Source organism: Phyllopteryx taeniolatus, chromosome 1 (genome assembly GCF_024500385.1).
Source record: "Phyllopteryx taeniolatus isolate TA_2022b chromosome 1, UOR_Ptae_1.2, whole genome shotgun sequence".
Lineage (NCBI taxonomy): Eukaryota > Metazoa > Chordata > Actinopteri > Syngnathiformes > Syngnathidae > Phyllopteryx > Phyllopteryx taeniolatus.
The window spans coordinates 30,931,941-30,948,760 of NC_084502.1; the positions used below are offsets into that span (position 1 = coordinate 30,931,941).

Below are 16,820 nucleotides of genomic sequence, written 5' to 3' on the forward strand. Positions count from 1 at the left end.
GCAATTATTCCATAGTTTTGGACTTAAAAACGATGTGTGCAGAAAAAAATTCCTCCCAAAATACAACCCCAATTCCAATGGAGTTGGGACATTGTGTTAAACATAAATAAAAACAGAATACAATGATTTGCAACTCATGTTCAACCTATATTTAATTGAAAACAATACAATGTACAATTGATGAATGTCCCAACTTCATTGGAATTGGGGTTGTAGACTCAGTGGTAACTTTAGGCCTTTTTTTTTTTTTTTTGGATGACATACAGTAGTTGACTTTCAGTCACATTTTGGCCCGCCCACATTTGGGTCGAAAACCTGTTGACAAAGCCTGTTGACATCAGGGGCAGAAGGTGAGCAAAATTCCTGATGCTAGCACGTGTTCTTGGGTTCTTCACAAATCCATAGTATTTGTCTGTCCCCATTTGTTTCTTTTTTAGGCAATAATAACCAATTTAAAGTGGTAAAAATAGCTTGAGAACAAATCTATAAACACTCTAAATGCTCAAAATGTGTGTTCATACGATTCTAATCAATGACAGCATAATAAATTATCGATATTAAATTAGCTTGAACATAATTTTGGGGTGATGTTGTGTTGATGTGCATGTGCAATGGTATATGATAGATATATAAGGTATAATACCAACTTGAACAAAGCGATGTTTGGAAACTCAAGCAAGATGGCGTTTTTTTCTCAAAAGTAGTCATTTTGGAGGTGGGCAGATTCTGACTGACAGCGACAATATATAAATTATGAGTAAATACTGCCACTTTGTAGTACATTTCTTTGTCCACACGGACTATGCAGTGAATTTGGTCTCCTGCTCCATCTCTGACATCACACCAAGACAATGGCGCATATTGATTTTGGCGATGAAAAAGGGGCGTTCCCAGGGCAATTACTTTTTTACCGATTGCTCCAAAACAGATTGATATGATTGGAAATGACTGCCTGTTTCATTTTCTTGCCAAAAAATACATAAAGAGAACTTGTTAGTGAAATATTGTCAAAGCCATGTAGTCGCTTTAAGGTCATTTATGCCATTATGCATTGTTTCCTAGTATTAAGCTACCCTAACCTAAGGCAAAGCTATGTGGTTGTTTTAAATGCCATGTAATTATTTTTGTTTTATGTTTAGTTTGAGCAAACTTCAACTGGGAGCGGCAATAAACTGCTTTTTTTTTTATATATATTTTTTTTATAAAGAATCTGCCAAACTTCTGCTTGTTGTTAAATCAGTCAAGCTGAGTTCACTGGCACCATATCTCGCAAATCAAAGCAAAAAGTCAGCCAAACGACGGCTTGTATCTCGAAGAACAGGTATCTCAAGGCACCATACTGTATAAAGTCACACATTTGTATTTTATGGCCATGTATTAGCATTTTTTTAAAGATTATATCTACTGTATATTGTGGACATAATATCAAGGGCCCCCCGCCACCAAAAAAAAAAACAACAAAAAAAAAAAAAAAAAAAAAAAGCACAGAGGGAACATACGCAACCTTAAACCCAGATGCTCTCAACTGTGAGGCAGACATGCTAACCACTAGTTCGCCGTGCTGACTTGGTCTGGTCATCGCAAGGTGATAATGTGTTTTAACCAAAATGCACTGAAACAAAAATGCATTGGAACTTTCCCAAAATGTCTTTTTTTGTCCTCTGTAGGACTACACCACCATGCAGTTTTGTGCCAACAAGCTGGACAAGAAAGACTTCTTTGGGAAGTCAGACCCCTTCATGGTTTTCTACAGGAGCAATGAGGATGGCACGTAAGTTTGTCTTTTTAGCATAAGTCTCGTAAAGCTAAGGCCCGGTACACACATAAAGACAATGGGGCTGTTTTTGTCCTAATTTTGCCCCTTTATGACCAAGGATGACTAATGTCAAATTATACGTTTCATATCTTATAAGATTATCCTGTACGGTTATTCTGTGGTCTGAGGTGTGTTAAGAGTGGATTTGTCCTGATAATAGGGTGGGAAACAGGTGGTGGCCGACAATCTTAAATACTGTATGAAATGTGTTCAATGTTTACGACCAAAAATCTTCGCATATGTGGAAAGCCGACGACTCCTAAGTCATGACTCCGTGAATTATGACGTGAAACGGAATGTAGCCAATCAAGCAGCGACCTGACTGACGACATATCCGAAGTTGTATTTCATATAAGTGGGTTGACCAGACAGCAAGAAATATTTTCCAAAGCAAGTCTTTTTGTTGCCATCTCCATTCTACAACACTCCCGCCCTTCTTCGTTTTGATGAGATAACGTGGTCATGCGACATGTCTGCCTTGGAGGTCTTTTTTCTAGTTTAGTGATGGAACAGAATCTTTGTATGTGGTGTTCTGTAGTGTTGTAACACACAAGACCACATTCTGAAGGTCTTGGTCTCGTTTGGGACTCGGCTACCAAAAGTCTTGGGCTTGTCTCAGTCTCGGACTGGCTGGACTTTCCGGTCGAGACCAGCATTGATCTATTATTCCTCAACTTCATTAATAAGATAATAAGGAGAATCACTGGATAAAAACATCAAATACCTTCAATTCATGTTATTAACCCAGGTGTTAAACACAGGTAAGCTATTGTTAGCTGTAAGTAACACAGCGACTTTAATTTTGTCTTTCTGAGATGAATATTTCGGGAAAGAGGTTTTAATTCCACCTTAAATTGGCTTTATTTAACAGTCTTACACTTTGGCTGTAGCTTATGTCAAATCAACTAAATTGGCAATTTTTTCCACTCTTTGACCCATTTGCAGCACTTTCACCCGCATTTCACTTTTAAATACATACAAGGATAAATTTTTTGCAAGAATTTAGTTGAGAAAAATTCTTAAGTTTTTAGAATTTTCCATGTAGCACTTTGACAGTATAGAGTTTTCTCTGTCACATGTGTTTAAAAGAAAATTTCAACTATAGAGTGAATGCTCTTCAACTGGGACCCGGGTTCAAATAAGCCCTCCTCTGTGTGGAATTTGCATGTTATCTCCGTGCCTGCGTGAGTTTTCTCCGGGTACCTCGGTTTCCTACCACATCCCAAAAACATGCGTGGTAGGTTGATTGAAGACTCTAAATTGCCCATAGATGTGAATGTGAGGGTGAATTGTTGTTTGTTTATATGTGCCCTGCGATTGGCTGGCGATCAGTTAAGGGTGTACCCCGCCTCTCGCCCGAAGATAGCTGGGATAGGCTCCAGCACGCCCGCGACCCCAGTGAGGATAAGCGGTAAAGAAAATGGATGGATGGATGGATGCTCTTCAACTGTTCAACCTTGTTTTGGTTTTTAAATTGGTCTTGTCACAAGCGTGGGCTTGTCTTGGTCTCGGTGAGCTCTGGTCTCAGGCAAGTCGTGGTCTGGGATAGAGCGGTCTTGATCACAACACTAGTGTTCTGTGTTGAGATTATCAGAGCACACCACACACAGTACAACCAGAACTTTTCAATGCCATATTTTTTATCTTCATGTGTTTGAATTTGAAAACTCCTTAGGTGTGTACCAGGCCTAAATCCGAGGCAGGCAGACATGGGAAAGGTCTTGTGGTGCTACAGTACGCTTCAAATTCCCATTGATCTTTCATGTTCAGGTTCACCATCTGCCACAAGACTGAAGTGGTGAAGAACACGCTGAACCCCGTGTGGCAGCCCTTCTCCATCCCTGTGCGGGCACTCTGCAATGGAGACTACGACAGGTAAGCCCCATGATGCAATATCATCATTTATTGCAAATTGTTTTGTAGACCCCAAAGCTACGGCTCGTGGCGTTTGAGAAGCACTGTTTTTCAGCTTCAGTGTACACAGTGGTACATACTACAAGATTCTTATCAGATTTTGAGCAACATTTGGAAGAGGCCTGATTCCGAACTGAAGAAATACGATGAAAAAGTTAGTTTTCCAAAAAAGTAGCATTACAAGAATAAAGGCTCTTTTTTTCTTTTCTTTTTTAAAAAAAAGCACTACTTTTTTAAGAATGTGTAGTTTTTTTTTTTGTTCTTTATTAAAACGTACCATTTGGGGGATAAAGTCATATTTAAAAAAAAGTTTTTTTTTCAAGAAATATACATTGTCAGAGTCATATTTTTCCAGATAATTGTATTTTCTTTGTAAAAGTCTTATTTTTCTACATAAGTTGTCGGGGTTTGGGGAAGAAAGCCATAATATTAAGAAAATATTTTTTGATAAAGTGATATTTAGATAAAGTCATAGTTTTTTATGTGAAGTCCTAGTTTTGGAGAAAACAAATCCCAGTATTCCAAGTAAAAAGTCCTATTAAAAAAAGGTTGCAGTTTTTCAAGAAAATGAAACATTTTGAGAATAATCGCTTAGATTTTTTAGAGACTCCTATTTTTTATGAAACAGATTTTTGTTGGTTTTTTTTTAGTTACAGTAAAAGGTGTACTTTTTTTTTAGACAAAGTCATACATATTTAAAAATTTTATATAAAATAATAGTTTTGGAGAACAACATCACATAGTCGTTTTTCCGATAGGTTTTTCAAGAAAAAAATTTGCACATGAGAATAAAGGCTTATTTTTCACGATAAAAAGTTCTATTTTTCTAATAAAATTGTTAATTGTTTTTAGCAACTAATCATTAACTTTGAATTTTATGGCTGAAACACGTTCCAAAAAAGTTGGGACAGGTGGCAAAAAAGACTGAGAAAGTTGAGGAATGCTTATCAAACACCTGTTTGGAACATCCCACAGGTGAAAAGGCTAATTGGCAACAGGTGGGTGCCATGATTGGGTATAAAAAGGACCTTCCTTGAATTGCTCAGTCATTCACAAGCAAAGATTGGGCAACTTTAACCTCTTTGTGAACAAGTGCGTGAGAAAATAATCGAACAGTTTAAGGACAATGTTCCTCAACATACAATTGCAAGGAATTTAGGGATTTAGGGACAAGCCGAAAGGAAAAGAAATAGCTCACCTACGGTCCATAATATCATCTAAAGGTTCAGAGAATCTGGAGAAATCACTGCATGTAAGCAGCAAGGCCCAAAACTCACATTGAATGCCCGTGACCTTTGATTCCTCAGGCGGCACTGCATCAAAAATCAAATCAACGACATCACCACATGGGCTCTGGAACACTTCAGAAAACCAATGTCAGTAAATACAGTTCGGAGCTACATCCGTAAGTGCAACTTGAAACTCTACTATGTAAAGCAAAAGCCATTTATTAACAACACACAGAAACACCGCCGGCTTCTCTGGGCCCGAGCTCATCTAAGATGGACTGGTGCAGAGTGGAAAAGTGTCCGATGAGTCCATATTTCAAATTGTTTTTGGAAATTCTGGACATCGTGTCCTCCGGGCCAAAGAGGAAAAGAACCATCCGGACTGTAATGGACGCAAAGTTCAAAAGCCAATCTGTGATGGTATGGGGCTGTGTTAGTGCCAATGGCATGGGTAACTTACACATCTGTGAAGGCACCATTAATGCTGAAAGGTACATACAGGTTTTGGAGAAACATATGCTGCCATCCAAGCAACGCCTTTTTCATGGACGTCCCTGCTTATTTCAGCAAGACAATGCCAAACCAGATTCTGCACGTGTTACAACAGCGTTTCTTTGTAGTAAAACAGTGCGGGTACTAGACTGGCCTGCCTGCAGTCCAGACCTGTCTCTCATTGAAAATGTGTGGCGCATTATAAAGTGTAAAATACGACAATGGCGACCCCGGACTGTTGAACAGCTGAAGCTATACAGCAAGCAAGAATGGGAAAGAATTCCACCTACAAAGCTTCAACAATTAGTGTCCCCAGTTCCCAAACATTTATTGAATGTTGTTAAAAGAAAAGGTGATGTAACACAGTGGTAAACATGACCCTGTCCCAACTTTTTTGGAACGTGTTGCAGCCATAAAATTCTAAGTTCATGATTATTTGCTAAAAAAAAATCAAGTTTATCCATCCATCCATCCATTTTCCGAGCTGCTTATCCTCACTAGGGTTGCGGCAGTGCTGGAGCCTATCCCAGCTATCTTCGGGAAGAAGGCGTGGTACACCCTGAACTGGTCGCCAGCCAATCGCAGCCAAGTTTATCAGTTTAAACATTAAATATCTTGTCTTTGTTGTGTATTAAAATTAATATAGGTTGAACATGTTTTGCAAATCATTGTATTCTGTTTTTATTTATGTTTAACACAACGTCCCAACTTCATTGGAATTGGGTTGTGCACAACAAATTGACGGATAACTACTTTTGAAATCAGAAGCCTGTCAAAAATTGTATGCTCAACTAATATTTCATTTATTTCAAAAGATGGATTGATAACAATAAATCCTTGTAATAGCTCAATGTCAGTTTTGGTATTTTAGCAAGAAACATGCAGTGGACGCAGATGATTTGCTTTCACAGGCCACACAAAATGATGTGGGCCGGATCAGGCACCCGGGCCTTGAGTTTGACACCTGTGGATCATTAAATCATCCTCTTAATTGCTTAATTTACTTTATATTTAACTTGTGTTCTAAGTTCTAAATATAAATGATTTATCTTTAACACACATTTTACTCCGTTCACAAAAAAAATTGAAGTGTCTGCTTTTGTGTTTGAATTTATCAACTCGTGTCAGGGCAAAAGTGATACCACTGAAATTATGACAGCTGAATATTGTAGCATCACTCTTTCAACACTCTCTTAAAGTGAATGAGTCATGCCAGTTACAAAAGATTCCCATGAATGGTATTATTGCTTGAATTTTGGTACGTATGTATCTTTTGGGATGTTGAAAACATCAAGGTGGTGCTGCTTTATAGCCTTTGAAAATTGTTTCAAATGTATTCTTTGTGTTATTGTTCTAATAATAGCAGTCTACGAATGACGCGTTGTTGTTGTTTTTTTTTTCCTGTCATGAATCACTTTTTGGCAGCTTGTTTTGCTTCATTGTTACACACGCTCACCTTGACAATAACAAATGTGTTCATCCTGTTGTTTTTCATTTATTTTACAGAACAATCAAAGTGGAAGTCTATGACTGGGACAGAGATGGAAGGTCAGACAAACGTGCACACACGCACACACACATATATTCCCATATGAGCATGTAATGAATTTTTTTTCCCGTTGGTGTTATTCTCTCCCAGCCACGACTTCATTGGTGAATTCACAAGTAGCTACAAAGAGTTATGTCGGGGTCAGAGCCAATTAAACGTCTATGAGGTGAGTGCAGATTTACATAGACAGCACGAACACAAATTTTCACCATAGGCCTGCAGGGCTTGGCTAACTTTTCTACTCAAACAGCCACATTTGTTTTTTTAAACGGACAGATGGGTCAGATCATTTGTAGGTGAAATCGGAAAAAAGTAAAACAAAACCAGTTAAACTGTGTATCTAAAATTAAGTATTTTGAATAATAGATTAGGTAAATATTAACATTTGTACATGAATTTATTTTCATTCAGCTTCCATCCCGTTTACTTTCACTAGTGTCGTGGGCGTGATGGAGCCTATCCCAGCTATCTTCGGGCGAGAGGCGGGGTACACCCTGAACTGGTCGCCAGCCAATCACAGGGCACATAGAAACAAACAACCATTCGCACTCACATTCACACTGACGGGCAATTTAGAGTCTTCAATTAACCTACCATGCATGTTTTTGGAATGTGGGAGGAAACTGGAGTACCCAGAGAAAACCCAAACTCCACACAGGTGAGGCCAGATTTGAAACCAGGTCCTCAGAACTGTAAGGCAGACGTCCTAACCAGTGCCGCCCCCTCATTTATTTTATGTCTTCTAAATATTTTAATAAATTACATAATCTCATTTTTATTTAATCATACAATGTTGCCTTGAGACACGAGTTTAATTCGTTCCGTGACCATCCTCCAAAATCAAAACATCCATCCATCCATTGTCTTCCGCTTATCCGAGGTCAGGGTCGCGTGGGCAGCAGCCTCAGCAGGGAAGCCCAGACCTCCCTCTCTCCAGCCACTTCCTCCAGCTCTTCCGAGGGGATCCCGAGGCGTTCCCAGGCAAGCCAAGAGACGTAGTCTCTCCAGCGTGTCCTGGGTCGTTCCCGGTTCTCCTCCCGGTGTGACGTGCCCGGAACACCTCACCAGGGACGCGTCTCTACTCGACTCTACTCTGAGCTCCTCCCGGATGACCGAGCTGCTCACCCTATCTCTAAGGGAGAGCCCGGACACCCTGCGGAGGAAACTCATTTCGGGCCGCTTGTATCCGGGATCTTGTTCTTTCGGTCACGACCCACAGCTCGTGACCATAGGTGAGGGTAGGAACGTAGATCGACCGGTAAATCGAGAGCTTCGCCTTTCGGCTTAGCTCCTTCTTTACCACAACGGATCGATACAAAGTCCGCATCACTGCAGACGCTGCACCAATCTGCCCGTCGATCTCCCGTACCATTCTTCCCTCACTCGTGAACAAGACCCCAAGATACTTGAACTCCTCCACTTGGGGAAGGATCTCATCCTTCACACTCGGATGCGAACCGCTCCAGTGAGAGTTGGAGATCACGGCTTGATGAAGCCAACAGAACCACATCATCTGCAAAAAGCAGAGATAATTCTGAGGCCACCAAACTGGACCCCCTCTACGCCTCGGCTGCGCCTACAAATTCTGTCCATAAAAGTTATGAACAGAATCGGTGACAAAGGGCAGCCTTGGCGGAGTCCAACCCTCACCGGAAACGAGACCGACTTACTGCCGGCGCTCACATTCACACCGACGGGCAATTTAGAGTCTACAATTAAACTACCATGCATGTTTTGGGGATGTGGGAGGAAACCGGAGTGCCTGGAGAGAACCCACCCAGGCACGGGGAGAACATGCAAACTTCACACAGGCGGGGTCGGGATTTGAACCCCGGTCCCGAGAACTGTGAGGCAGATGTGCTAACCAGTCGTTCACTGTGCCGGCACAGTAAAACTAATGAAATGTATATGTAAAACTTCAGTAATTTTGTGTTTACAGTAAATCAATTCACCAATTAATAAATAATATAAATGAATACAGATTAATAAAATTAATACCTTTTTGTGTTAGTTTTTTGGGCATAATGAGGTTTGAAAAAGGCCATTCTTTCCAAGATTTGAGAGAACATTTCTAATTAAAAAAATACTATTTTTAAAGCCTGGAGAAGAAGTTTTTATCCTTAAAGGATCACGTTAATATGACCCACAATATAACAAGAGGGTTAAATCAAGCATAGTCCAAAGTTAAGGTGCTTTTATTCCAAGGCAGGACATCCATCAGGACAAATGAATCACCTCAATGTCTGTGTGCTGAATCCCAAATGGCTTTTTACTATTGGAGAAAATCAGTGCCTGTTTTGCCCGGGCAAGGGGACGTTGTCGTTATCCAACGTTTAGTCAGAAGACTCAGCGAGTCGTGCTTATTAGAGCTAAACTATTGGAAATGGGTATCCGGCTGCTTCTGTCCCATGTGGCCTGAAAGAGGTTAAGTGGACGGGGCAGACTGGACCAGCAATTCGGGTATACAAATGAGCAACAGAGCCACGTGCCATATTGGAGCTTGTTTGGGTTGTCCTTGGGGTTACAGCTGGAATCCGGGCCACCGGAAAACGTGACAGAACACCTTTTGGGAAAATATCACAGGAAAACATAACAGGAAACCTGAAGAAAAACCTGATGGAAAAACATGACAGAAAACCTGAATAGAAAACATCAGTTAACACAAAAAGCGAAACATGATCAAAAACGAGGGGAAAACATCAGGAAAACACAATGAAAAACATGACAGCATCTCAAGTGTGTGTGATTATTATGCCAGTCATAGCTTGCTGCATAGATTGATTGACGACAAGCATATGATTGTTTTTTGTCTAATACAGTTTTTAGATTGATTGTTTTGACAACAAGACCATGTGATATGCCAAACACACTGTAGCTTGGAGAGTGATTGTTTTGTCAACAAGAGCATGTGGTTTTTATACCTCCCATACCTTGCAGAGTGATTGTTTTGACAACAAGAGCATGCGATTGTTTTGTACCACATCACTTGGAGAGTGATTGTTTTGGTGACGAGCATGTGATTGTTATGTCTGGAAAAGCTTTGAGAGTGATTGTTTGGACAAGAGCATGTAATATGCCAAACATAGCTTTGGAGAGCGACTGTGAAAACAGCGTATGGTTGTTATGCCTCACATACCTTGCAGTGATTGTTTTGACAATGAGAGTATGTGATTGTTTTTCCACCACATAGCGTAAAGAGTGATTGTTTTGATGACAATCATGTGATTGTTTCTCCACAAATAGCCTTGAGAGTTATTATGCCAGACATACTGTAGTTTGATCGTACAGGACGACCATGTGATTGTTTTTCTACAGAAAGTTTGAGAGTGATTGTTATCATACAGATAGTTGATAGTTGGTGTGATTGTTTTCAAGACACAATCATGTGATTGTTATGATACACATAGTTTGGGGTGATTGTTTTGATGACACAATCATGTGATTGTTATGCCACACATAGCTTTAGAGGTGATTGGTTTGTGGACAAGAGAGTGTGATTGTTATGCCACACGGAGCTTGGAGTGAATGTTTGGACAACAAGTTTGTGTGATTATTATGCCAGACATACTGTAGTTTGATCGTACAGGACGAGCATGTGATTGTTTTTCTACAGAAAGTTTGAGAGTGATTGTTATAATACAGATAGTAGATAGTTGGTGTGATTGTTTTCAAGACACAATCATGTGATTGTTATGATACACATAATTTGGGGTGATTGTTTTGATGACACAATCATGTGATTGTTATGCCATACATAGCTTTAGAGGTGATTGATTTGTGGACAAGAGAGTGTGATTGTTATGCCACACAGAGCTTGGAGTGAATGTTTGGACAACAGGTTTGTGTGATTATTATGCCAGACATACTGTAGTTTGATCGTACAGGACGAGCATGTGATTGTTTTTCCACAGAAAGTTCGAGAGTGATTGTTCTGATTACAATAGTGTATGATTGTTAGGGCACAGTTGGCTATAGCATGACTCACTTAATGTTCTCAGGGCATTGACTTGATCGCAACTGGACAGTTCTGCTTGTCGTAGAAGATGTTCTGAGCAGGCTTCATCAGTTCATGCAACAAGGCTTGGTTAGGATCCACTATCCAGTGTGTGGAAGACTCAACTATTTATGCTCCAATTTAGAAACATGCAACACCAAGTGTGGAATTATTGTTTTGGAATGCAAAAAAGGGTGAGAGCCATTAAACTGCCTGGCCGATAGACCATTGTCAATCCACCAGTCGTTGGGTGGAAGCTCAAACTCCCTCATTGATATTCCATTCCATATTCCATTCAGAAGTGGTCGTGGAGTTACCTAAGTTAAGGAGGCCATGCTGTTTGTTGGAGGCAGAATTATAGAGATTCTTAGGAATGGATGAAAGGATGGCATTGTTGGTAGTAGATAGGTGATGTTGTAAGCCCCCTCCTCTGTTAAGAGATGTTCTTTCCACCTTTGTGTATATGGCCTCTCTCACCCGTCTTTCAAACAAAGTCTTTCCTGTCCAAAATATACACATTTTTGTCCTCAAAGAGTGCTGTTGACCGCATACACCAGACTGCTTTTCTGAGTGTGTCTGCTGTCAGCACAGATACATACATTGGGGAAACCAAGCAACTACTGAGCAGACGCATGGCACAGCACAGATGGGAAAACTCCTAAGGTCAAGACTCAGCTATCTACCTGCATCTCCAAGAGAAACAGCACTGTTCGATCGATTCAATGCCCTGAGAATGAAATGACCTGGATGAATGAGAATATTCACAGCCATGACTCACTTAACCTTAATATGATAAGTGTAACTTTATCCCATTACAGAATACAGAGCCATTGTTGTGATTTTATTTGGGACCGTAGAAATAGTTACCTGTGAGTCAAATCTGTATTTCACTTTTGCAAGAATCCTGGTAGTGTTGTGGTGGTATCCGGCAGCCTTTTATATTACTTTTGATCCAAGAAGAGACAGACTCTTTTGTCAAGGAATGATTTGTCCATGGCTGAAGCAGCTTGCTTTGCTTATCACCTCAATGGCACACCGTTTGCGTATGCCTCCATTGTACCTCACAATGTAATTCACAGGAGAAGCACACTCCAGCAACGGTCTGAATAATGTAGCTCTTGCTGTGCGGCACGATCTATGCTATCTAACACTCACGCTACTATTGGATTTGGTGTATGTATGCTCCGTTACCCTCTCAGGCATGGCACACGAGTGCAAAAGATGTTTAATTGCTTATCGCCCAGGGCGGGCTAAAAAGAATCATTCATATGATCATTCATTGTGATTCATATTTCCCACTTTTCCACTCTGTCTCCTTACTAGGTGGCGAATGCCAAGAAGAAGCTCAAGAAAAAGCGATACGTCAACTCTGGGACGGTGAGTGCATCTCACAGGAAGCTCAGCTCTGTTTTTTATTCCGCTCACTCCCAATGTCACAGTTTACAATGCGGACAGTTGGCGGGATGTTGTAATCATCCATAATGAGGCTCTTGTCCGGGGCCGACTGTGCACTGATGAACGCTCTATTAATTGATATATTCATCAGTGATTAGAACATTAAACTTTCTGCCCATGCCTCACACTTATTGGGCATGGATGAGGCATTTTGTGCTCAGAGGTGACTGGCTAATGTGTTCATGTAGATGAGTAGCTATCGCTCCCATTAATGCTCAAACATTAAATCTTTGTTTGCCCCCCCCCCCCCCCTTCCCAATCATCAGGTGTCCTTGATGTCATTCAGCGTGGAGTCAGAGCACACTTTCCTGGATTACATTAAAGGAGGGTGAGTTCTTCAGGTTGTCTTTCAATTGCTACAGTAGGGCTGGGTGATTTGTTGTTTTTATCGATTAATTAGAATTTATTGCACAGGCCGATCCCTAATGAGGCGAAGCAGTAGAGAAAATGGTTGGATGGAAGAATACAACAACTCTTTTTCAGTTTGGCTCCTATCCTAACTTCTCCCATTAAAACATATGCTATAGCTGTGGGGATGAAGGAGTTTCTGAACCTATTTTTCCTGATAGAGGACAATCTGTACCTGGAGCCAAAAAGCAAAAGGTGAAACTCCAAAAAAAGGGGACATGTGAAGTCAGAAAGGATGCCTTTCAACCTGTCTGCGGTACACATCCAACCTCCCACTCAGCTGTATTACCCTAATTTTACTGTACACCTTTACTATTTTAAGTTTCTGGCTTTTAAGATGGTATGGCTATACCAACAAGTTAAGGAAAAGGGGGGTCTTCCACAGGGCACCATTCAAACTAGAACTGCTACCATCAACTCGTTTGTTCTGTACTTGCTGTTTTTCATTTAAGTGTCTAAAAATGGATGGATGGATGAACGGATGGGTAGATAGCCGCTGACTGGCTTGCTGGCATATTGTTAGACTAATAGCATAATTGTCCAAGTCATTTTTAACTTGCTGTCAAAATATCAAGAAAATATACCTATGTACTAGCTAAAAATGGTGTCTTTTCTTTACGTCTGTTTAGATTCTCAGTATTCCAGGTCATGGCAATCCGCAAAGGTTGAATGTAGGCAAATGGAGTCGTCTTGTTTGTTGAATTATTATTATTTTTTTCTTGTTTTCTAAGAATTTTGAAAAAAAGACTTGGGGACGTATGCTCTTTGGGTAATGATATGCCTGTAATGTGAAGTGTTTGATGCATGTATTGTGCTTTAATACTTTACATGAAGTAGTGACCGATTTTATTTTATACCTGTCTGACAGTTCATGTTACCTCCCCCTCTTGCATGCGGTTAGGGTTAATTTGGTCCGAGACTTTAGGTCCAGTAAAAATGGGATGCTAGTGTGAAAGCACTGTGAGGTTTCATTAGTTCAACTTATTTCAAATGTACTGTGGCATCAGGAAGCCAATTAGCCATTGCTGTGAGAGGTGTGACTTTACTGTGACAAATGTAATAACAAGAGAGTTGTCAATCAATGATGTGGGCTTTAATAAACTATTCCAGTCACTTCAAACGCATTACTTGTGACTCATCGCCACATCTCTTCCACTATACTTGGCTGCAGAAGCACTTTGCCTTCCATAGTCCACCCCCCCCCCCCCCCCCCGACCCCCCCCCTTATTTCAGATCGACAATTTTTTCTTGGAGAAACACTTTAAAGGGGCATTTTTTTCCCACACAATTTAAAACAGTCCTAACCCATACTGACTGTGTGTTTATACATGCACCTGTTGGTCTTTAAAGTGTCATTAGTGAATCTAGAAAATATGAAATAGTAAAACAGCGTATATTCCATAATATGTCCCCTTTAAACTCAGTTCCACTCAGCTCCGATGTCAATGACAATGATAAAAGATGGACAAACTTGTAATTAAGGCCAGACGACCAGTTGCGCATGGACGTCTTTCTTCATGCCCTGGTTTTTCTTGTCTGCTGCCTGGCTGTCCAGGGTGGAATGTCCCAGATCTGTCTCTGTCGTACACACACATTGAATCACAGTGTTTTTATTCCCGACTGCTGCATCCCTCTGCTCCAATTTGTTCCATCAAATTGGTGCCCAGTGTTGGGCATGTTATACATTACATATTGCAATTTACTGTCTTTTGAATTTATAATAGTTTTATTAAAATATTAGCATCTCTGGGTTCATTTTCTTGAATACACTCATGGTCTTTAACAAAACAACAGTGGCAAAACATGAAATTGCACGTTTCGCTCCACCTACTTCAACTTATGGGCATGTTTTATGAAATCAAACAAGAACTTTGAATGGTTTTTTTTCTACCCAAGATTGAAAGAACACTTTTAAATCAGCTGCTTTCAGTCTTCCTCATATGAACTTCCAGATTATGCCTTAAAGCCAAATTAGCTCATTTGTTTACATTCTAATCGTATGATGATGATGATGATGATGATGATGGCGGCACAGTGGTTGACTGGTTAGAGCGTCTGCCTCAGGGTTCTGAGGACCGGGGTTCAATCCCCGGCCCCGCCTGTGTGGAGTTTGCATGTTCTCCCCGTGCCTGCGTGGATTTTCTCCAGGCACTCCGGTTTCGTCCCATATCCTAAAAACATGCGTGGTAGTTTAATTGACAACTCTAAATTGCCCTTAGGTGTGAATGCGAGTGCGAATGGTTGTTTGGTTGTATGTGCCCTGTCATTGGCTGGCAACCAGTTCAGGGTGTACCCCGCCTCCTGCCCGATGATAGCTGGGATAGGCTCCAGCACGCCCTAGTGAGGAGAAGCGGCTCAGAAAATGGATGGATGATGATGATGGCTGATGGGCCAATTAGAAAAAGGAGCAAGATAAGGAGAAGTGACGTGTGAAGTGCTTCCCCCTGATGGAAAAGATGAAGAAATGTCTCCACGGAAAAGCAAACAACAGACGTCCATGTTTGTCCGTGGCCAGATGAAGCTGTGGTCTTGCTTAGTTCAACACTCAGCACTTTGCATGATTACTTCTCTTATTTTCAGCAGAACACAAGCTAATTAGGAATGTGTGCAACCTTTAATAACCGCTGCCGCCGTCTCCAAGGGCTTCACACGATACCCCCGTTGTGAAATTAAACCTTAACCCTGCAATCAAAGTCTCTTCAAAGCTCATTAAAGACAAAAGGATTTGCCCCAGTGGGACTGCTAAACATGCATCGGGTGCTAAAAGTGGGCTAATCAAGATTGCAAGAAAAACATGTGAGAAGTTTGGAATGATCTACCTGAATTGTTCGTCATCTACTGTAGGTCACAACAATAGACACAGTGTGTAAACAAAGAAAACAATTGCATGTTATTTTTTTATTGGACACATCGATTAAACCAGTAGTAAAAGACAATTCAGTTAGAGCAGCAAAAAGCATGATTCGTGACTCTTTGTTCTGCTTTCTGCTCTGCGTCAAGGTCAGTTTAGAACAGATTGCTCTTTTTTTAGTTGAATGTGGTGAATGCTGCTGTTCCGCCCCTGCAACGGATCCATTTTAGTAGAATACAGGATCGCTGTCCACCACCAAATCCTGAAAAATGCTCGACTTTTTGCTTCATCACCTAGCTGCCTATATACTATACAATGTAGAATTGCGCAGCTTATTTTTCCCTACATTGAGTGATAAGTTTTAAAGAAATCAAAGGCGACGAATATCAAATTGGCCCTTGCGTCCTATGAATTTTCTCTGTAGTTCTTGGAAAAAAAAGGTTTGGACACCCCTGATGTAAATATTCATAGTTTAGGGTGGAAAAAGTTTGTGAATCCCTAGGCTAATGACTTAATAATCCGAGTCACAAGTCAACCAAAGTGCAAATAATATGACGAGATTGGAGGTGATCAGTTAAAGCTGTATATGATTAAATTTTTTCTTCAAGGAGACATTTTATGCACTTTTGTCACTATTTAAACAGTTTCCAGGTGTCTTAACATGTGTGATGCTTTCTTGTCAAAATACCCCAGGAATAAAAAATTGTATGACACTTTACACAACCTATTGCTTGTCTCGATGAAATTAGCCTGTTTTGGGGAGGCGGCTCTGTCTCATGCATGTCAGCGACAGTTAACCCCATATACTGCTGGGCCAGTTGCGGGTACACCTTTGTCCTGTGTGCTCCTCCAACATTCCAAAAATATGTCTAGAGCTGTACAAGATGGTGGTACGGGAGGATGTGACCCTCTTCGATTTGCAGCAGATTTAGAAGTAGTTTATTTGTTTTATTTGTGTGTTTTTACCTCAATTTTCCTGAGTGTAGCAGCTGTAGCGCATTTGTAGTACAGCAGGTCAGAACTGCGTGTGGCTTGCAACGGCCATTCATTCACCAAGGGCTACTGGGATTTCATTCCGTCAGCGATTTGCTTATGAACGGACCTCTCCTTGA

At 40.7% G+C, this 16,820-nt stretch overlaps 1 protein-coding gene across 3 annotated transcripts in view; it reads left to right on the plus strand.

The window, feature by feature from the left end:
* The window catches only part of cpne5a (copine Va), a 121,981-nt gene that overhangs the window by 69,869 nt on the left and 35,292 nt on the right, over positions 1 to 16,820 (plus strand). For all 3 annotated transcript variants that reach the window (XM_061788548.1, XM_061788538.1, XM_061788556.1), the window contains 6 exons: positions 1,668 to 1,771; positions 3,587 to 3,691; positions 6,958 to 6,999; positions 7,091 to 7,166; positions 12,318 to 12,371; positions 12,716 to 12,777. In XM_061788548.1, the coding sequence (XP_061644532.1) occupies positions 1,668 to 1,771; positions 3,587 to 3,691; positions 6,958 to 6,999; positions 7,091 to 7,166; positions 12,318 to 12,371; positions 12,716 to 12,777 (443 nt within the window). The remainder of the gene's footprint in view (positions 1 to 1,667; positions 1,772 to 3,586; positions 3,692 to 6,957; positions 7,000 to 7,090; positions 7,167 to 12,317; positions 12,372 to 12,715; positions 12,778 to 16,820) is intronic.